At 36.4% G+C, this 20,459-nt stretch overlaps 1 protein-coding gene across 6 annotated transcripts in view; it reads left to right on the top strand.

The window, feature by feature from the left end:
- Positions 1–20,459, top strand: part of EVI5 (ecotropic viral integration site 5) — a 202,971-nt gene that overhangs the window by 25,452 nt on the left and 157,060 nt on the right. For 3 of the 6 annotated variants that reach the window (XM_044238685.1, XM_044238684.1, XM_044238686.1), the window contains one exon: positions 13,384–13,613. In XM_044238685.1, coding sequence (XP_044094620.1) covers positions 13,465–13,613 — 149 coding nt within the window. In that variant the 5' untranslated portion in view covers positions 13,384–13,464. Of the gene's footprint in view, positions 1–2,166; positions 2,195–13,383; positions 13,614–20,459 lie in introns of those variants that run through there. The other 3 variants (XM_044238687.1, XM_044238688.1, XM_044238689.1) reach the window with 3 other exon arrangements.

Genomic DNA, 20,459 nt, shown 5'->3' with positions numbered 1-20,459 from the left:
TATGTATTCAGCACCCAGTAAAGTACTCTTTTAGAGGAGGTTCTGAATAAAGAAATACTTGTTAAATGAATAATGCTGGACTGTTTTCTTCTCAGATCTGTTTTAAGGATCAGCTGTGTGAAACTATTTTATAAACTACAAAGGTCTGTACCAAATTTATTTATATGCAGAAAAACTGAAGAAATTGGTTGTATACCCTTGGAAATTAAGATTTAATTGGATGAAGCAAAATCTGTGAATTTAGCCTGCATTTCAGTGTGTTCTTCAAACTTTGTGTCCAATAGTTGGATGTAGTACTCATATATTATATTGCCTAGAGTTTTCAAGAGTTGTCATGTTTTGTAAATAATCTTTAAAAAGCATTACTTCTATTCCTTTCCTTCAGGAGTTTTTTCCTATACTATACTTTTTTTCTTTGTAGGGTTAGTTAGGTATTTTAAATAGTATCAGACCTCAGAAATAACAGGTGCTAAAATATTTGTAAATGAACCCTTGTTCCCTTCAGTTTTGGCAGTATATTTTTCTTGGCAATTCCTTAATGTGCTGAGGTTATCAGAATACAGCTCATTATGCTAGTCAGTATTCAGGTATCTCTCTTGCTTAAGTTATGAGTGAAATTCTTTAAGAAATAGTAACATACTGATTTTGAGACCATCAGCAACAGCAGAGGTCTGGAGTAGGAGTAGGAAGATGATTCTTTGTAAACTGTTAGAGATGGGGACAAGAAACAAGTAAGATTCCAAATATAGTTCTGAAATGTATAGTTAGTTTACGTCTCTGTAAGAAGCAGCTTAGGAGATCTGTTGGGAAGACATGGATGGGCCTTTTTAGTAGTAATCATAGTAGAAGTAGTAATAATAGTAATAACAGAGGTAGTAGAGGTAGTAGTATAATAATGGCAAACATTTGAGTGCTTACTATGCCAGGTAGTGTTCTAAGTGTCATAAAACGTTTAATTTTCATGGAAAGCGTGTAAGATTGATATGCTTTTTTAAAAGAGTGTATTCATTTGAGAGAGAGAGTCTTAGAGGGAGAGAGAGTGCGTGCCACAGTAGAGGGGTGGGGAGGAACAGAGGGTGAGGGAGAAGCAGACTCCCCTGCCTCTCTCAGGCCGGGGCTCTAATTCCAGGACCCTGGGGTCTTGATCTGAGCCAAGGGAGACAATTAACCCATTGAGCTACACAGGCATCCCAATTGGTATGCTTATTAATCTACTTTTGTCAGAAGAGGGATTGAGGCATCAGCTGGTTAAAGTAAATTGCCTAAGGTCAGACAGCTAATTAAGTGGAAGAAATGCCTAGAATCTGGGTATGGAGTTCATATTGATACAGCCTAGAATAAAAGAAAAAGTGGCCAAAGATAGATTTGTGGGGACAACATCTGATAGAGCATAGAAAGGATCCACCAAAGGAGAGTCCTGAGAAGTAGAAGGAAAACCCTCAGAACATGTTGTTGTAAAAGCCAGGGAAAAGAAAAGAAAAAATGAAAGTAGAAAAATAGCTGCATTTATGGAGTGCTAGGTATATGCCAAATACTTAGTCTACATTTTATTATTATCATCTCTGTTTTACAAATAAGAAGCTGAGGCTTACTATCAGCAGTAAGTAGACATGCTGGAAGTAGAATCTAAGAGAAGAAATCAAGGAAATATATCATCACATAAATAAATCAGGAAAACTTCCCAGAACTGAAGTCATGAGATTCTAAGTTAAAAGAGCCCATCAATGTGCTAAATAAAATTAAAAAATATTTGTATCAAGGCATTTCATTGCAAACTTCAACTAAGGGACCAAAGAGAAGAGGGAGAAGTTCCGAGAAGTGAAGGGAAATAGGATAATTAATGTTAAGAGTGGTTTCAGACTCTTCATCAAAAATAATGGAAGGTAAAAGACAACTGAAGGCAGTATCTTCAAAAATCTGAGGGAAAATTATTTCCAATTTGGTTTAAATGCAGCCGAATTTTTAAGTGTTACAGTAGAATAAATATTTTCACATTACCTTTCAGGAAGCTATGAGAGGAGGTATCTCACCAAAATGAGAGAATGTATCAAGAAAAAGGAAGAAAGACAAGGGGTTTTGGAAACATTATCCAGTCCAAAGAGGGATGAAGGAAATACCTGGATCACAGTGAAGGGAGATTCCCAGTGACAGCCAAGCTCCAGGAATAGAAGGCAACCAGTCCAGAGTAGAGAAGGTCAGAGGGTTTTAAAGTGGTCATGTTCAAAATACAAACTTGATTAATAATGAAGAGGGTTGTGAAGGATTCCCTCCATCGGAATCTGCTCTGTTATTTATTTATTTATTTATTTATTTTTATTTATTTTAAAGACTCCATCTATTTATTTGACAGAGAGAAATCACAAGTAGATGGAGAGGCAGGCAGAGAGAGAGGGAAGCAGGCTCCCCGCTGAGCAGAGAGCCCGATGCGGGACTCGATCCCAGGACCCTGAGATCATGACCTGAGCCGAAGGCAGTGGCCTAACTTACTGAGCCACCCAGGCGCCCCTCTGCTCTGTTATTTTATGGAGCAATTTGTTCATACCTAAATTTTTCAGAGCAGCTTTCCTAATATATAATTCATATACTATACAATTTCCCATTTAAAGTATACAAGTCAGTCGTTTTCATTACCTCAAAAAGAAACCTTGAACTCTTTAGCTGTAGCTCACTGCCCCTCCACTCTCTGCAGTCCTAAGCAATCACTAATCAACTTTCTTTCTATAGATAATGCCTATTCTGGACATTTCTTATAAACAGAATCATTTCTGGTATTTCATGTCTGGCTTCTTTCACTTAGCATAATGTTTTCAAGATTATCCATGTTAAGGGGCGCCTGGGTGGCTCAGTGGGTTAAGCCGCTGCCTTCGGCTCAGGTCATGATCTCAGGATCCTGGGATCGAGTCCCGCATGGGGCTCTCTGCTCAGCAGGGAGCCTGCTTCCTCCTCTCTCTCTCTGCCTGCCTCTCTGCCTACTTGTGATCCCTTTCTCTGTCAAATAAATTAAAAAAAAAAAAAATCTTAAAAAAAAAAAAAAAAGATTATCCATGTTAAATCTGTCAGCACTTCATTTCTTTTTATAGCTGTGACCCAAGTTTTTAAAATGTAAATTTAATTACAAACTGCTTTGCCATTGAACTAAGCTCTTTTGTATATCTTTACTGAAAATGTTTCTATTTTTAGTCTCTTAGTGAGAATACTTATATTTATAATAAATATTTATATTTATAATAAATAAATAACTTAAATATTTATAATAAAATATAAATGATATGATTTATTTTTTAATAAAATATTTATAATGAATTATATCTGTATCACTCAGAAAACAAGATTTTTTTTTTAAAGATTTTATTTATTTGACAGAAATCACAAGTAGGCAGAGAGGCAGGCAGGGAGAGTGGGGGAAGCAGGCTCCCCACTGAGCAGAGAGCCCGATGGGGGGCTGGATCGCAGGACCCTGAGATCATGACCTGAGCCGAAGGCAGAGGCCTAACCCGCTGAGTCACCCAGGCACCCCCAAAACAAGGTTTTTTTAAAAAAAGATTTTATTTATTTGACAGAGGCAGAGCATAGTAGGCAAAGCAGCAGGCAGAGGGAGAGGGAGGAGCAGGTGCCCCACTGAGCAGAGAACTCCATGTGGGGCTTGATCCCAGGACCCTGGGATTATGACCTGAGCCCAAGGTAGATGCTTAACCACATGTCCCAAAAAATAAGATTCTTACTTTAAGAAAATAGCTTACTTGTTAAACAAAAGGCTTCTTTGAAATTATGATTTCTTGGCATTGCTTTAGCATGCTAATCAAAATGCCATTTTAATAGCAGTGGAAAAGTAATGATGTGGTTTAAATGCATTTGACTCTGAGCCACAAATCAATGATAAATTTTCCTAACTGAATTAAATGCTATTCTCTCAGGCCTCTGAAGCATTAATCTAATTCTCTGGTTCTAATGTCTACTTATATTTCTTAGTGTACTGTGCCTGTATCTATTTATATCACACTACAGGTATGTAAAAAGATGTTTTTTCTCAACCATCTGAGCCCTTGATCTCCTCAAAAACAAGTTCAGAATGGTGTCTTTGCTAATTATACTTTAATTTCCTGGTTACATTTCATTTCAAGTACTGTCAAATATTTTAATTTTATGAGATAGTCTGATATTGTTCCAGGTACTGTAGCTGTATACCAAACCACCATAAAACTTAATAGCTTAAAATAATTGCTTTAGTATTCCGTGGATTCCGCAGGTCAGGAATTTGGACAGAGCATTAGGAGAAGGGCTTGTCTCTGCTTCAAAAATGCCTGTGAAGCAGAGAAGCTGAGAGGACTCAAAGGCTGAGGCTGATTCTTCATCTAGGGTCTGGAATCATTTGATGGTATATTCACATTCCTGTCCAGTGGTTGATGCTGGGACCCCAGCTGGGCTATTAGCCAGATTGCCTGTACTTGCCCTCTCCATATGGTCCCTGTGTGGGACAGTTTAGGTTTCTCAACAGCTTGGTGCCTGGGTTCCAAGAGTAAGTTTCAGTAATCATTTTTTTTTTCAGTAATCATTTTTGATACATATTAATTGAGGCAGTCAAAAATCAATCCAAGAGGTCCAAACCAAGACACATATTTAAAATGGCAAAAAATAGTGATAAAGAGAGAATTCTAAAATTTGCAAAAGAAAACAGTTACATACAAGGGAAACCCCCATAATACTATCAGTGGATTTTTCAGGAAAAACTTTGCAGGGCCGATGGAAGCGGCATGATATATTCAAAGTGCTGAAAGGAGAAAATCTGCAGCCAAGAATACTCTATCCAGCAAGGCTATCATTCGAAATAGAAGGAGAAATCAAGAGTTTCCCAGGCAAACAAAAACTAAGGGGTTCCGGATCACTAAACCAATTCTACAAGAAATGTTAAATGGGACTCTTTGAGTGGAAAGGAAGGACCATAAGTAAGAGTAAGAAAAGTAGGAAGCACAAAAGCAGTAAAAATAAGTATGTCTATAAAAATCAGTAAAGGATTTACAAAATAAAAGGATATACAGTATGACACCATATACCTAAAACATGGTGGGGGTTGGGAGGGAGAAGAATAAAGAATGGGTTCAAACTTAAGTGATCACCAACTTAATGTAGACCACTATATGCAGAAGATGTTATATTCAAACTGGTATCTACAAATTAAAAACCAGTTATAGGCATGGAAAAAAGAAGAGAAAGGAACCCAAGTATATCATTAAAGAAAGCCAACTAATCATGAGAGAAGAGAGTAAGGGAAGAGAGGAACAGAGAAGAACTACAAAAAACAACCATGAAGCAAACAACAAAATGGCAATAAACACATAACTATCAATAATTACTCTGAATGTAAATGGATTTAATGCTCCAATCAAAAGATACAGGGTGATGGATTAAAAAAACCAAAACAGTTGGGACGCCTGGGTGGCTCAGTTGGTTGGACGACTGCCTTCGGCTCAGGTCATGATCCCGGAGTCCCGGGATCGAGTCCCGCATCAGGCTCCCAGTTCCATGGGGAGTCTGCTTCTCCCTCTGACCTTCTCCTCGCTCATGCTCTTTTTCACTGTCTCTCTCTCAAATAAATAAATAAAATCTTTAAAAAAAAAAACAACAAAAAAAACCAAAACAGTAGAACAGATCAATGAAACCAGGAGTTGGTTTTTTGAAAAGATCAACAAAATTTATAAGCCTTTAGCTAGACTCATAAAAAATAATCAGGAATGAAAGAGGAGAAATAACCAATATCACAGAAATAGAAAGGATCATAAGGGAGTATTATGAAAAATTATATGCCAACATTGGACAACCTAGAAGAAATGGATAACTTTCTAGAAACCTACAACTTCTCAAAACTGAATCAGGAAGAAATAGAAAGTTTGAACAGAACCAATGTGGGTCTTGAACTCACAACCCTGAGATAAAGAGTTGCATGCTCTATGGCCTGAGCCAGCCAGGCACCCCCACTCTCAGCACTTTTATTCAGCATAGTACTGGAAGTTGTAGCTGCAGCATCAGACATGAAGAAAGGAATGAAAGGAATGAAAGGCATTCACATTGGTAAGGAAGAAGTAAAACTGTCACTATTTGTAGAAGACATACTATATATAAGAAAACCCTAAAGACTCCACCAAAAAACTACTAGAACTGTTGAAGGAATTCCATAAGGCTGCAGGATATAAGATCAATATTCAGAAATTCTTTGCATTTCTAAACACAAATAATGAGGCAGCAGAAAGAGAAATTAGGAAAACAATCCCATCTGTAATTGTACCAATAATAATAAAATACTTAGGAATAAGAAAGAACAAAGATGCCCTTCAACGGATGAATGGATAAGGAAAATGTGGTCCATATACACTATGGAGTATTTATGCCTCCATCAGAAAGGATGAATACCCAACTTTTGTAGCAGCATGGACAGGACTGGAAGAGATTATGCTGAGTGAAATAAGTCAAGCAGAGAGAGTCAATTATCATATGGTTTCACTTATTTGTGGAGCATAACAAATAGCATAGAGGACATGGGGAGTTAGAGAGGAGAAGGGAGTTGGGGGAAATTGGAAGGGGAGGTGAATCATGAGAGACTATGGACTCTGAAAAACAATCTGAGGGGTTTGAAGTGGCGGGGGGGTGGGAGGTTGGGGTACCAGGTGGTGGATATTATAGAGCGTACGGATTGCATGGAGCACTGGGTGTGGTGAAAAAATAATGAATACTGTTATGCTGAAAATAAATTAAAAAAAAAAAAGAATAAATTTAACCAAGGAGGTGAATGACCTGTACCCTAAGAACTATAAAATATCGGTGAAAGAAATTAAAGATGAGATAAATGGAAAGACATCATACTCATGAATTGGAAGATACCAATAAATGTCCATATTACCCAAAGTGATCTAGATATTTGCAGTCTCTCTCAGGATACCAACAGCATTTTTCACAGAACTCGAATAAACAATATTAAAATTTGGAACCACAAAAGAAACCAAATAGCCACAGCAATCTTGAAAAAGAAAAGCTAGATACTTCACAATCCCAGATTTCAAGATATACTACAAAGTTACAGTAATCAAAATAGTATGGTGTTGGCACAAAATGCAGGCACATAGAACAATGGAACAGAATGAAGAGCCCAGAAATAAACCCATGATTATGTGGTCAATTAATCCTTGACAAAGGACGCAAGAATATGTAATAAGAAAAAGACAGTCTTTTCAGCAAATAATGTTGGGGGAACTGGTCAGCTACATGAAAAGAATGAAACTGGACCGCTTTCTTACACCACACACAAAAATAGAATCAAGATCTAAATGGGAGACCTAAAATCATAAAAATCCTAGGAGAGAGCACAGGCAGTAATTTCTCTGACATTGGCCATAGCAATATTTTTCTAGATATGTCTCCTGAGGCAAGGGAAACAAAAGCAAGAATAAGCTATTGGAAATATATAAAAATAAAAACTTCTGCACTGTAAAGGATCCAGTCAACAAAACTTAAAGACAACTGACAGAATGGGAGAAGATATTTGCAAAATATCCAATAAAGGTTTAGTATCAAAAATATATAAAGAACTTACACAAATTAGCACACAAATAACATGTAATACAATTAAAAATGAGTGGAAGACATGAAAAGACATTTCTCCAAGGAAGGCAAACAGATGGCCAGCAGACAAATTGAAAGGTCCTCAACATCACCCATCAACAGGGAAATGCAGATCAAAACAATGAGATCACAATGCAGATCAAAACCACCTCATACCTAACAATGGCTAACATAAAAAACACAAGAAACAAGTGTTAGCAAGGATGTGGAGAAGGAGTCCTTTTGCAGGGTGGATGGGAATGCAAACTGTCATAGCCACAGTGGAGAACTGCATAGAGTTTCCTCCAAAAATTAAAAATAGAATTCCCATATGCTGCAGTAATCACATTAGTGGGTATTTACTCAAAGAATATGAAAACACTAACTGAAAAGGATATATGCATCCTTGTATTGATTGCAGCATTATTTACAGTAGCCAAATTATGGAAGCAGCCCAAGTGTCCATTGATAGATGAATGGATAAAGTAGAGGTGAGATATATCATATATATGATCTCTCTCTCTCATATATATATACATTATATTATACACACATATATCATATACATACATATTATATAGGTTATATATATCCTATATATACATTATATAGGTTATATATAATATTATCAGCCATAAAAGGAAGATTTGCCATTTGCAACAACATGGATGGAGCTAGAGAATATAATGCTAAGTGAAATAAGTCAGAGAAAGACAAGTAGCATATGATTTCACTCATATGTCAAATTTAAGAAACAAATGAACAGAGGAAAAAAGGGAGACAAAACAAAAATCAGACTTTTAAGTAGGACTCAGTGCCCAACATGGGGCCTGAACTCAGGACCCTGAGATTGAGGGTTTCATGCTCTACTGAGTGAACCAGCCAGGCATCCCCCCAAAATAGACTCTTAACTGTAGAGAACAAACTGATAGTTACCAGAGGGGAGGTAGTTGAGGAGTAGGTGAAATAGGTAAAGGTGATTGATAGGAGTATACTTGTCTTGATAAGCACTAATATACAGAATTGTTAAGCCACTGTAGTGTACATCTGAAACTAATATATCACTCTGTGATAACTACACTGGAATTAAAATAAAAATTTAAAAATTAGAAAAGAAATAAAAATAGTCATTTTTGGGAGTTAAGAGCATCCGTATAACTTAAAATACAAAGCAACAGAGGAACTGTGATTGTTTTTCATTGGAGATCCTATTAAAATATTGTAGTGAGGGGCGCCTGGGTGGCTCAGTGGGTTAAGCCCCTGCCTTCGGCTCAGGTCATGATCTCAGGGGCCTGGGAGGGAGCCTGCTTCCCTCTCTCTCTCTCTGCCTGCCTCTCCATCTACTTGTGATTTCTCTCTGTCAAATAAAAAAAAAAAATTGTAGTGATACCTAAAATTCCTACTAAACTTTATTATTTTATTAAGATTTTGCTTTTTTAGAACAGTTTTAGATTCATAACAAGATTGAGTGGAAAGTACAGAGATTTCCCATATACTCCCGGCCCTCCCCAACATGCGTTCTCCTCCAGAATGGTACTTGTGTTATCAGTGATGTACCTACATTGACACATCATAATCACCCCAAATCCTTACTTTATATTAGTGTTTACTCTTAGTGTTTGTTGTGCATTGTATGGATTTGGTCAAATGTGTGATGACACATATCATGAAGGTATTACACAGACTATTTTTACTGTCCTAAAAATCCTCTGTGCTCTGCCCATTCATCTCTCCCCTATTCCCAACTCCTAGCAACTACTGATCTTTTTACTGTCTCCATTGTTTTGCCTTTTTTGTATCGTTGGAATAATATATATGAAGTTTCCTGAGATTGACTAAGCCCTTTTACAACTGAGATAATAATTCACATACCGTAAATCCATTCATTCACTTAAAGTGTGCAGTTCAGTGGCATTTAGTCTATTCACAAGGTTATGTAACCATGACCACAGTCCAATCCCAGAATGTTTTTGTCACTCCAAAAAGAAATCCCATGCATGTTAGCCGCCTTTCCCCAGGGCCCTTGAAGCCACTGATCTACTTTCTGTTTCTGGATTTGCCTATTCTGGACATTTTATGTAAATGGAACCCTGCAATATGTGGTCATTTGTGCCTGATTACTAAGCATTTTTAATGATATTTTCAACGTTCATATTTAAAAATAAATGCATAACCCCTCTATGAGGTAGACAAGAACTTTGTGATGTAATGGCACTGTCAGATTTACTGTGTCTTCATGACCTCAGTTTACCATAGGAAATTTAGAGGTGACAGGGTGAAGATTTGGAAAAGTACTGTAGAGTTAAAGGAAAAATAGAACATGATGGTATATGAAAAATGAATCAGTCCTGTGGGATTTCTAGAACCATGTGTATTAAACTTTATTAAAATGCAACTGCAATGAAATACTTCGGTTATATTTCAGTATTTAACATATGAAGATGAGTTACTGAGCCTTCAGTAGTTCTAGATTGAATCTCATATCAGCTGAATTTCAGCAAAGTTGAAAGGATGTCAGGATTGAGCTCTTCCTTATTCCAGACTCTTTAAATGGAAGCCTGTTGCTACAGTGTGCAGAAGGGGTATGATAAATTTATTTGTTTTAATAAACGAAAGCAAAGTAGGAATCTCTTGCCTTTCCTACAGTTAATTCTAGTAGAGAACTTGTATATAATGGAAATGTGAAATATTAATTTTTAAAACTTGTAAGCATATTTGAAATTAATGGTTGGTATTAATAAGGGGTAACATTTTTCTGTAAATTCATGTGTTAGGTATTCTGTTTACTGTGATTCAGGGATGCAAATTAGTGCAATCCTGATAATTGAATTTGTGGCTGTAATTATGTAGAAAAGATCAATAGGGTAACAAATCACAATAGGCTATCTTGTGGTATACCATGGCTCCTTTCTTTGGTTCCTGTCTGGCTTTTTGCCCTGAGGAGCTGTGCTGCTGGTCTCTGCATTGGCAAGGATTTCTTTTGCCTGGAAGCCTAAATGATCTGCCCATTTCTTCTTTTCCTTGGGCCCCATGCTGTATCCTGCTTGTCTTTCTTGGGGATTCTTCCCTCAACAGTAAGAGTTCCCTTGTCCCTTCTATGATACTGTTTCCAAGAGAAGTAAATTCTAAAATGTGTTCCTGAAAATCAGAGGTATTCTAAGGTTAATAAACTTCTGGCCCTTTTGGCACTTGTAATCAAATTTTTAAGTTCTAGCCTCATATTGAGTTGCTTAACTTTGACCTTAGAATCCCTTTTCCATTTTATCCTTTCCTTACATCAAAATATCCTGCTGGTTTGAGGGGAGGAAGTGGGGGACAGAGGGATAGAGAGTCATTTGTGTATTGAGGTGAGGAAAAAAGCCTTGGGCAACCCATGAGGAGAATAGTGATTGCTGAAATTGTCTCAGTGGGGATTATATGCCTTGGTATTTTAATTTCTGTGTGTATGAATTGCTATATATAATTAAGATTAGCTGACATTGTGCTGAATCCGAAAATAATTTGCAGTGCTTTAGCCATTTACCTGTGACATAAAATTTAAAATCTTTTCAAAACACATGAAAGCATGTCAAAGTTTTTAGCTTTAAATACCTAAGTACTTCACAATCAAGGAGCCCTTTTCTTGATAGTTTTTAGAAAATACAGTCCCTTAAAAAGCCTATTAACACCTTATTTTGTAAACTCATTTTAAGAATGTTTAGTTTTATATAGGTATTCAAATATGGCTATTATTATTATTATTTTTTAATTTTTTAAAAATTAATTTATTTATTTTCAGCATAACAGTATTCATTATTTTTTCACCACACCCAGTGCTCCATGCAATCCGTGCCCTCTATAATACCCATCACCTGGTGCCCCAACCTCCCACCCCCCGCCACTTCAGACCCCTCAGATTGTTTTTCAGAGTCCATAGTCTCTCATAATTCACCTCCCCTTCCAATTTCCCCCAACTCCCTTCTCCTCTCTAACACCCCTTGTCCTCCATGCTATTTGTTATGCTCCACAAATAAGTGAAACCATATGGTAATTGACTCTCTCTGCTTGACTTATTTCACTCAGCATAATCTCTTCCAGTCCTGTCCATGCTGCTACAAAAGTTGGGTATTCATCCTTTCTGTTGGAGGCATAATACTCCATAGTGTATATGGACCACATTTTCCTTATCCATTTGTCCGTTGAAGGACATCTTGGCTCCTTCCACAGTTTGGCGACTGTGGCCATTGCTGCTATAAACATTGGGGTACAGATGGCCCTTCTTTTCACGACATCTGTATCTTTGGGATAAATACCCAGGAGTGCAATTGCAGGGTCATAGGGAAGTTCTATTTTTTAATTTCTTGAAGAATCTCCACACTGCTCTCCAAAGAGGCTACACCAATTTGCATTCCCAGCAACAGAGGAAGAGGGTTCCCCTTTCTCCACATCCCCTCCAACACATGTTGTTTCCCGTTTTGTTAATTTTGGCCATTCTAACTGGTGTAAGGTGATATCTCAATGTGGTTTTAATTTGAATCTCCCTGAGGGCTAGCGATGATGAACATTTTTTCATGTGTCTGATAGGCTATTATTATATTTTTATTAGTGAAGTGATAATGCCGTGTTCAGATATTATTTATGTATATTTTGTTTTCAGCTGTATTTGTATACATGTTTGTATACATATCTGCTTAGGAGATGGGCATAGTTTATGGTAACTTTATGGACATATGTGTAATTCAGTTAATCTTAGAAATAGGGATCTTAAGTGTTTTTTAAATTCTGGTTGCCCATTTAAAACAGGAATTTTCTTCAGCTTCCGTCATTCGGTACTTATAATAGCTGCTTTATTATAGCCATCGGTGGGGATGTCTACTCTTCATAGGCATCCCATTCTATTTCAGAATAGTTCTATGTGAAAATTTTGTCTTGCATCTCTCCCACTCTGCTCACTCAACCGTTTATCATGATTTTGTTCCTCTAGGAAGAGTCCCTTTTCTACAAAAATACTCTTAGGCTGTTTGGAGGCAGGTACCACCGGTCTCCTTACATCTTATTTAGGCTAAGCAACCCCAGTTTTTATTGACTTATTGGTCATGTTACAGTATTTCCCCGTTTTCATCACCCAGTGGACATGTTTTAATTCCTTCACTTTTATTTTTTATTTTTTTTTTATTTTTATTTTTTTTAAGATTTTATTTTATTTATTTGAGAGAGAGAGACAGTGAGAGAGAGCATGAGCGAGGAGAAGGTCAGAGGGAGAAGCAGACTCCCCATGGAGCTGGGAGCCTGATGTGGGACTCGATCCTAGGACTCCAGGATCACGCCCTGAGCCGGAGGCAGTCGTTTAACCAACTGCGCCACCCAGGCGTCCCTAATTCCTTCACTTTTAAATGTTTTTGACTAAAGAATACATTTTACATCCCAACTAAATATACCCATAAATATATGTACAGGTAGTGTACATAGTTTTAATACATACATGAAAGCTAATAACAATTTCATAAGGCAATTTTTATGTTCTTTTTCATTTTTAAAAGTGCAGGTGTAACCTGTCATATTGATTTTATTACTCCCTGTTGGATTTTATCCTGAGTTTGGAAAACACTGTTCTAGTTTGTTCATGTTACAGAACTGAAATATTTTCCAAAAGCTAGGTGTTAGGATAATCGTTGCTAAAGTAGGTTTTACCTTTATCACCTCAAAGAAAATATTGTGATGGTCATTATTAAGTAAAACCTAACAGGGTTATCATGTTCTTGCTAATGAATGCAATAAAACTAAAATATATTCAACTTTCATTTTTATCCGTAGGTGGCGACAGACAAGGTTGCAGAAAAGCTGAGTTCTACTCTCTCATGGGTGAAGAACACTGTATCACATACAGTCAGTCAGATGGCCAGTCAGGTGGCAAGTCCATCTGCCTCATTACACACTACATCCTCATCTACCACACTATCTACACCAGCCCTTTCGCCAACTTCCCCTTCACAGTTGAGTCCAGACGACTTAGAACTCCTGGCTAAACTGGAGGAACAAAATAGGTGAGTGAAGTTGCTTGGCTTTTCTTTCTTTGCAGTTATATGAGCTCAACGATCCATTTATATATATATATATATATATATGCCATAATCAAAATGTACTCATATTGAGTGTTTATTTTCTAGTCTTTGGCTCCTTGTTTATGAAAATTACTTAACAGCAGTATTCAAGTCTTTTTTGGAGGAGTTGGTCCTAAAACTAAAGTACTAAAATTTTCTTCTGGCTCAGATAGCTTTAGAGATTTTTCTTAAGATGGCAAATTCCCTAAATTATTTCTGAATTTTATAATTTTTGTAAGGCAATAAAACTACCATTTCTTTTCTTTTTTTTTTTTAGACTTTATTTATTTATTTGAGAGAGAGAGCATAAGCCAGGGGAGTGGGAGCAGGAAGGAAGAGGAAGAGAGAGAAGCAGACCGCTTGCTGAGCAGGGGGGCCTGATGAGACGGGGCTTGATCCTAGGACCCTGGAATCATGACTTTGGCTGAAGGCAAATAGATGCTTAACTGAGCTACCCAGGTGCCCCTAAAACTACCATTTTTGATTTAAACTCTCAAACTAGTCCCCTTTGGTTAATTTGTAAAGTAATTTAATTTAGGGTAGATACTTAATTTATGGTTTAGAGTGGGAAATATCTTAATTTATTTAAGGAAGGCAAAGTATCCTTCTCTCTTAAAAGGAATGAAATAGAATAGCTGTTTTTTGTATATATATATTAAAAATATATTTATATAATATATATAATTTTTCTGTATATATATTATATATATATTTTATAGCTGTTTTCTGTATCTATATATAAAAATACAGAAACAGCTATTCTATTTCATATATATAAATATATATAAAACAACTATTCTATTTCATATATTGTTATATATATATAACTATTCTATTTCATATATACATATATATGTACATACACATATATACACAGAGAATGTATACACACATATACATATATACACAGAGAATGTATACTATGAATCCTGTGTGCCCTTCACTATATTATTATCAGAAGCTCTTTCGGCCATCAGCTACAAAAGAATTATTGGAAGAGCCCTTTTGTGTTCAGTCAGGATATACACTACCAATGGCTTTAAGGGTAATAACAGAGACAACTACTTTTTTTTTTTTTTTAAGATTTTTTACTTATTTTTTTTTCTAATAATAGAGAGAGCACAACAGGGGGAGCAACAGACAGAGGGAGAGGGAGAAGCAGATTCTCTACTGAGCAGGGACCCCAATGTGGGGCTCGATCCCAAGACTCTGAGATCATGACCTGAGCCAAAGGCAGACACTTAACCAACTGAGCCACCCAGGTGCCACACAGAGACAACTTCTAACAGCTTTTTTCATATATAATTGACATGATAAAGTACACATATTTAAGGTGTGCAGTTTGACAGGTTTTGACATATGTATTTATCTGTGAAATAATCACCAAACTCAAGAAAATGAACGTATCCACTATCCCCTTTCTCATCCCCAGGCAGCCATTAATCGGCTTTCAGTTACTATAGATTAGTTTGCATTTTCTAGAATTTTATAGAAATGGAATAATATAGTGTGTACTTTTTTAAATGGAATATTTTATTCAGAGTAATTATTTTGAGATTCATCCATGTGGTAGTGTCCATGTATAGTTCATTTTTTCATTGCTTAGTAATGCTCTCTTTTATGGATATATCATATTTATTCACTTTTTGTTATGAAATGCTGTGAACATTATTTATGTATACAAGCCTTTGTATACATAGATGTATGTTTCATTTCTCCTGGACAGATACCTACATTTGGAATGACGGGTTTATATGATAGGTGCACATTTAACTGTCAAATGGTTTCCGAAGGGCCTGTACTTTTCTCACATTCCCACCATCAGTGTATGAAATTTTTAGTTTGTTTACATCCTTGCTGATACTTGGTATGGTTAGGCTTTAATCTTAGCCATTCTAACAGTTATTGGTATCTTGTATTTTTAATTTGTATTTCTAATGGTGTTGAGCATCTTTTCATGTGTTTATTTGCCATTGATGTGTCTTCTCTGTTTGAAATTTTTGCCCATTAAAAATTAGGTTATTTGCTTTCTTTCTTTTGTTGTTGTTGTTGTTTTTTTTCCCTTATCATTGTATTTTAAGAGTTCTTGTATATTTAGGATATGAGTTCTTTTTTTTTTTTTTAAGATTTTATTTATTTATTTATTTGACAGAGAGAGAGAGAGAGAGAGAGAGAGAGAGAGAGATAACAAGTAGGCAGAGAGGCAGGCAGAGAGAGAAGGAAGCAGGCTCCCTGCCGAGGAGAGAGCCCGATGCGGGACTCGATCCCAGGACCCTGAGATCCTGACCTGAGCCGAAGGCAGCGGCTTAACCCACTGAGCCACCCAGGCGCCTCTAGGATATGAGTTCTTTATCAGATATATGCTTTTATCAGATATATGCTTTAAAACATTTTTTCCCTATCTGTAGCTTATCATTCTCTTAAATAGTATCTTTTGAAGAATGTAAGTTTTAAATTTTGATGAAGTCCAATTTGAAATTGTTCTTTTATGGATTACGCTTTTGGAACACTCCAGGTCACACAGTTTGACTCATAATTTCTTACAGAAGTTTTATAGTTTTAAGTTTTATGTTTAGGTCTGATCCATTTTGAGTTAGTTTTGTATATGGAACAAAGTATAGATCAAAATTCATTTTTTGAATATACATATTTAATTGTTCGTGTACCATTTGTTGAAAAGCCTATCCTTCACTTCACTTAGGTACTTTTGAGCTTTGGTCAAAAATTAGTTGTTACTGTATGTGTAGGCCTATTTCTAGACTTATTCTAGTCCATTGATCTGTTTTCTAGCTTAATGCCAAAACACTATTGTTTTGTTTACTGTGACTTTGTTTTGAAATCAGATAGTGTGAATCCTCCAAATAGTTATCCCATTTGACTATTACTGGAACTTAGCATTCCCATGTGAATTTTATATCAAGTTGTTAATTTCCACAAAAATACTTGCTGAAATTTTGATTGGATCTCTGTTGCCTCATGTATCCTGCTGCCTTGCTAAACTTGTCCTGGTAGGTTATGTTGTTGTTTTTCGGTTCCATGAGATTTTTGTATGTAGATGAGCCTGTCATCTGTGAATAAGGCACTTTTACTTCTTCCTTTACAATCTGGGTGCCTTTGTTTCTCTTTCTTGCCTTAACAGCAACTGGCTAGCACCTCAAGTACAAATTTTAGTGTAAGTGGTGAGTATGCCATGTTGTTTTCCTGATCTTAGGGATAAAGCATTAAATATGTAGATTTCTGCTGTAGATTTCTGTAGCTGGCTTTTATCAGATTGAGGAAGTTTGTTTTTCTTCCTTGTTTGCTTAGAGTCTAAAAGAAATAGGTGTTGGATTTTGTCAAATACTTTTCTTGCATTTACTGAAAGGCTCATGTGGTATTCCTCTTATAGTTTAATATAATGAAGTACATTTATTTATTTTTTTATGGATTATATTGATTTTTGAATGTTAAACCAACTTTGCATTCCTGGTATAAACCCACTTGGTCATGATACATTGTCTTTATAAAATATTGTTGGATTTGATCTGCTGAAATTGTATTTAGAATTTTTGCATCTAAGTTCATGGTGGAATTGATCCGTAGTTGTCTTGGGATTTTTGACATTTTATGTACTGTCTCTGTCCTTATATTATCTTTTCTAATATAAATGATGTTGTACATTTATTTTCAAGCTCTGCTTTAGCAATAGCTGTTTAAATTTATTGAGACTTGTTTTATGGTCCTGAATACAGTCTTATTTTGTTAAACATTTTATGTGAATTTGAGAAGAAGGTACATTCAGCTGTTGTTTGGTGGAGTAATTCTGTTAACATTGATCAAATAAGTTTGATAATGTTTAAGTCTACTATATCTTTGCTTGTTTTCTGTTTACTTGTGATATCAGGTATTGACAGAGGAGTACTGAAACCTCCAACTATAATTCTGGATTTGTCTGTTTCTCTCTAAATTCCTTTAGTCTTTGTTTCATATAATTGGAAGTTGTATTATTAGGTATATAAACATTTGGATTTGTTATGCCCTCTTGTGAAATGCCTTTTTTATCCCTGGTAATATTGTTTGCTTAGAAATCAACTTTGTAGAATCAATACCTGTTCTTTTGAAGCTGTTTCAAAAAATAGAAATGGAAGGAAACTTCCATATTCTTTCTGTGAGGCCAGTATTTCCTTGATCCCAAAACTGGACAAAGACCCCACCAAAAGGGAGAATTACAGACCAATATTCCTGAGGAACATGGATGCAAAAATTCTCACCAAGATACTAGCCAATAGGACCCTATAGTACATTAAAAGGATTATTTAACATAAGCAAGTGGGATTTATTCCTGGGCTTCAAGGGTGATTCACCATCTGCAAATCAATCAGTGTGATGCACTACATTAATAAAAGAAAGAAGAAAAGGACAAGAAACATATCCTCCCAATAGATGCAGAAAAAGCATTTGACAAAGTACAGCATTCTTTCTTGATTAAAATGCTTCACGATGTAGGGATAAAGGGAACATACCTCAATATCATAAAAGCCATATACAAAAAGCCCACAGCAAATATCATTCTCAATGGGGAAAAACTGAGAGCTTTTCCTGTAAGGTCAGGAACACTGCAGGAATGTCTTCTTTCACCACTGTTGCTCAACATACTACCAGAAGTCCCAGCCTTGGCAATCAGATAACAATGAAAAGAAAGAAAAGGCTTCCAAATTGGCAAGGACGAAGTCAAACTCTCACTGTTCACAAATGACACGGTACACTATGTGGAAAACCCAAAAGACTTCACCCCAAAATTGCTAGAACTCACACAGGAATTGAGCAACATGGCAGGATATAAAATCAATCCACAGAAATCAGTTGCATTTTTATACACTAAAAATGAGACAGAAGAAAGAGAAATTAAGGACTTGATCCCGTTTACAATTGGACCAAAAACTGTAAGATACCTAGGAATAAACCTAACTAAAGAGGCAAAGAATCTGTACTCAGAAAACTATAGAACACTCATGAAAGAAATCGAGGAAGACACAAAGAAATGGAAAAACTTTCCATGCTCATGGATTGGAAGAACAAATATTGTTAAAATGTCTATGCTACCCAGATCAATGTATACATTCAATGCAATCCCTATCAATACTATCAACTTTCCCCCCTCAGAGCTGGAACAAATAATCCTAAAACTTATATGGAACCAGAAAAGACCTCTGATAGCCAAAGGAATATTAAAAAAACAAAACAACAAAATTCGTGGCATCACAATCCCAGACTTCAAGTTCTATTACAGTAGAGCTTGATATAATCATCAAGACAGCATGGTACTGGCACAAATACAGACACATAGATCAGTGGAACAGAATAGAGAACCTAGAAGTGAACCCTCAACTCTATGGTCAACTAATCTTTGACAAAGCAGAAAAGAATATCCAGTGGAAAAAAGACAGTCTCTTCAATAAATGATGTTGGGAAAATTGGACTGCCACATGCAGTAGAATGAATCTGGATCATTGCTTTACAGCATACACAAAAATAGACTAAAAAATATATGAAAGACCTCAATGTGAGACAGGAATCCATCAAAATCCTTGAGAAGAACACAGGCAGCAATCTCTTTGACCTCAGCCTCAGCAACTTCTTCCTAGAAATACCACCAAAGGTGGGAAGTAAGGGCAAAAATGAACTGTTGGGACTTCATCAAGGTAAAAACCTTTTGCACAGCAAAGGAAACAGTCAACAAAACCAAAAGACAACTGACGGAATGGGAGAAGATATTTGCAAATGGCATATCAGTTAAAGGACTAGTATCCAAAGTCTGTGAAGAACTTAAACTCAGAACCTCCCCCAAACAAATAATCCATTCAAAAGAATGGGCAGAAGACATGAACAGACATTTCTATAAAAAAGACATAACAAGGCACTTGTTATGTCTAACAGACATAGGCTAACAGACACTTGAAGAAATGTTCAATATCACTCGGCATCAGGGAAATCCAGACCAAAACCACAATGAGATAACACTTCACGGATACTGGTGAGGGTGGAGAGAAAGGAAAACCCTCTCACACTGTTGGTGGGAATGCAAGCTGGTGCAGCCACGCTGGAAAGCAGTTTGGAGGTTCCTCAAAAGGTGAAAGTAGCGCTACCCTATGACCCAGCAATTGCACTACTAGAGATTTACCCCAAAGATACAAATGTGGTGATCTGAAGGGGGACCTGCACTCTAGTGTTGATACCAGCAATGTCCATAATAGCCAAACTATGGAAAGAGACCAAATGTCCATCGACAAATGAATGGATAAAGAAGATGTGGTATCTATGTATGTATGTGTACACACACACACACACATACACACACACGAGTACTACACAGCCATCAACAAAAATGAAATCTTGCCATTTGCAGCAATACGGATGGAATTTAAGGGTATTATGCTTAGCGAAATAAGTTAATCAGAGAAAGACAATTATCATATGGTCTCAGTGATATGTGGAATTTAACAGGATCATGGGGGAAGAGAGGAAAAAATAAAAAGAGAGGGAGACAAACCACGAGAGACTCTTCTTTTTGGCAGGGACTCTTTTTTAAAATTTAAATTCAGTTAATTAACATATAGTACATTATTAGTTTCAGAGGTAGAGTTCAGTGATTTATCAGTTTTATGTAATACCCAGTGCTCATTCCATCTAATATCCTCCTTAATCCCCATCACCCAGTTACCGATCCCCCACATCCTCCCCCTCTAGCAAACGCCGTTTGTTTCCTGATTAAGAGTCCTTATGGGGTGTCTTCCTCTCTGATTTCATCTT

This window comes from Neovison vison, chromosome 2 (assembly GCF_020171115.1).
Source record: "Neovison vison isolate M4711 chromosome 2, ASM_NN_V1, whole genome shotgun sequence".
In the NCBI taxonomy this organism is placed as follows: Eukaryota; Metazoa; Chordata; class Mammalia; order Carnivora; family Mustelidae; genus Neogale; species Neogale vison.
Note: the sequence above shows the minus strand (reverse complement) of the source record. Positions and strands in the feature narration are given on the sequence as shown.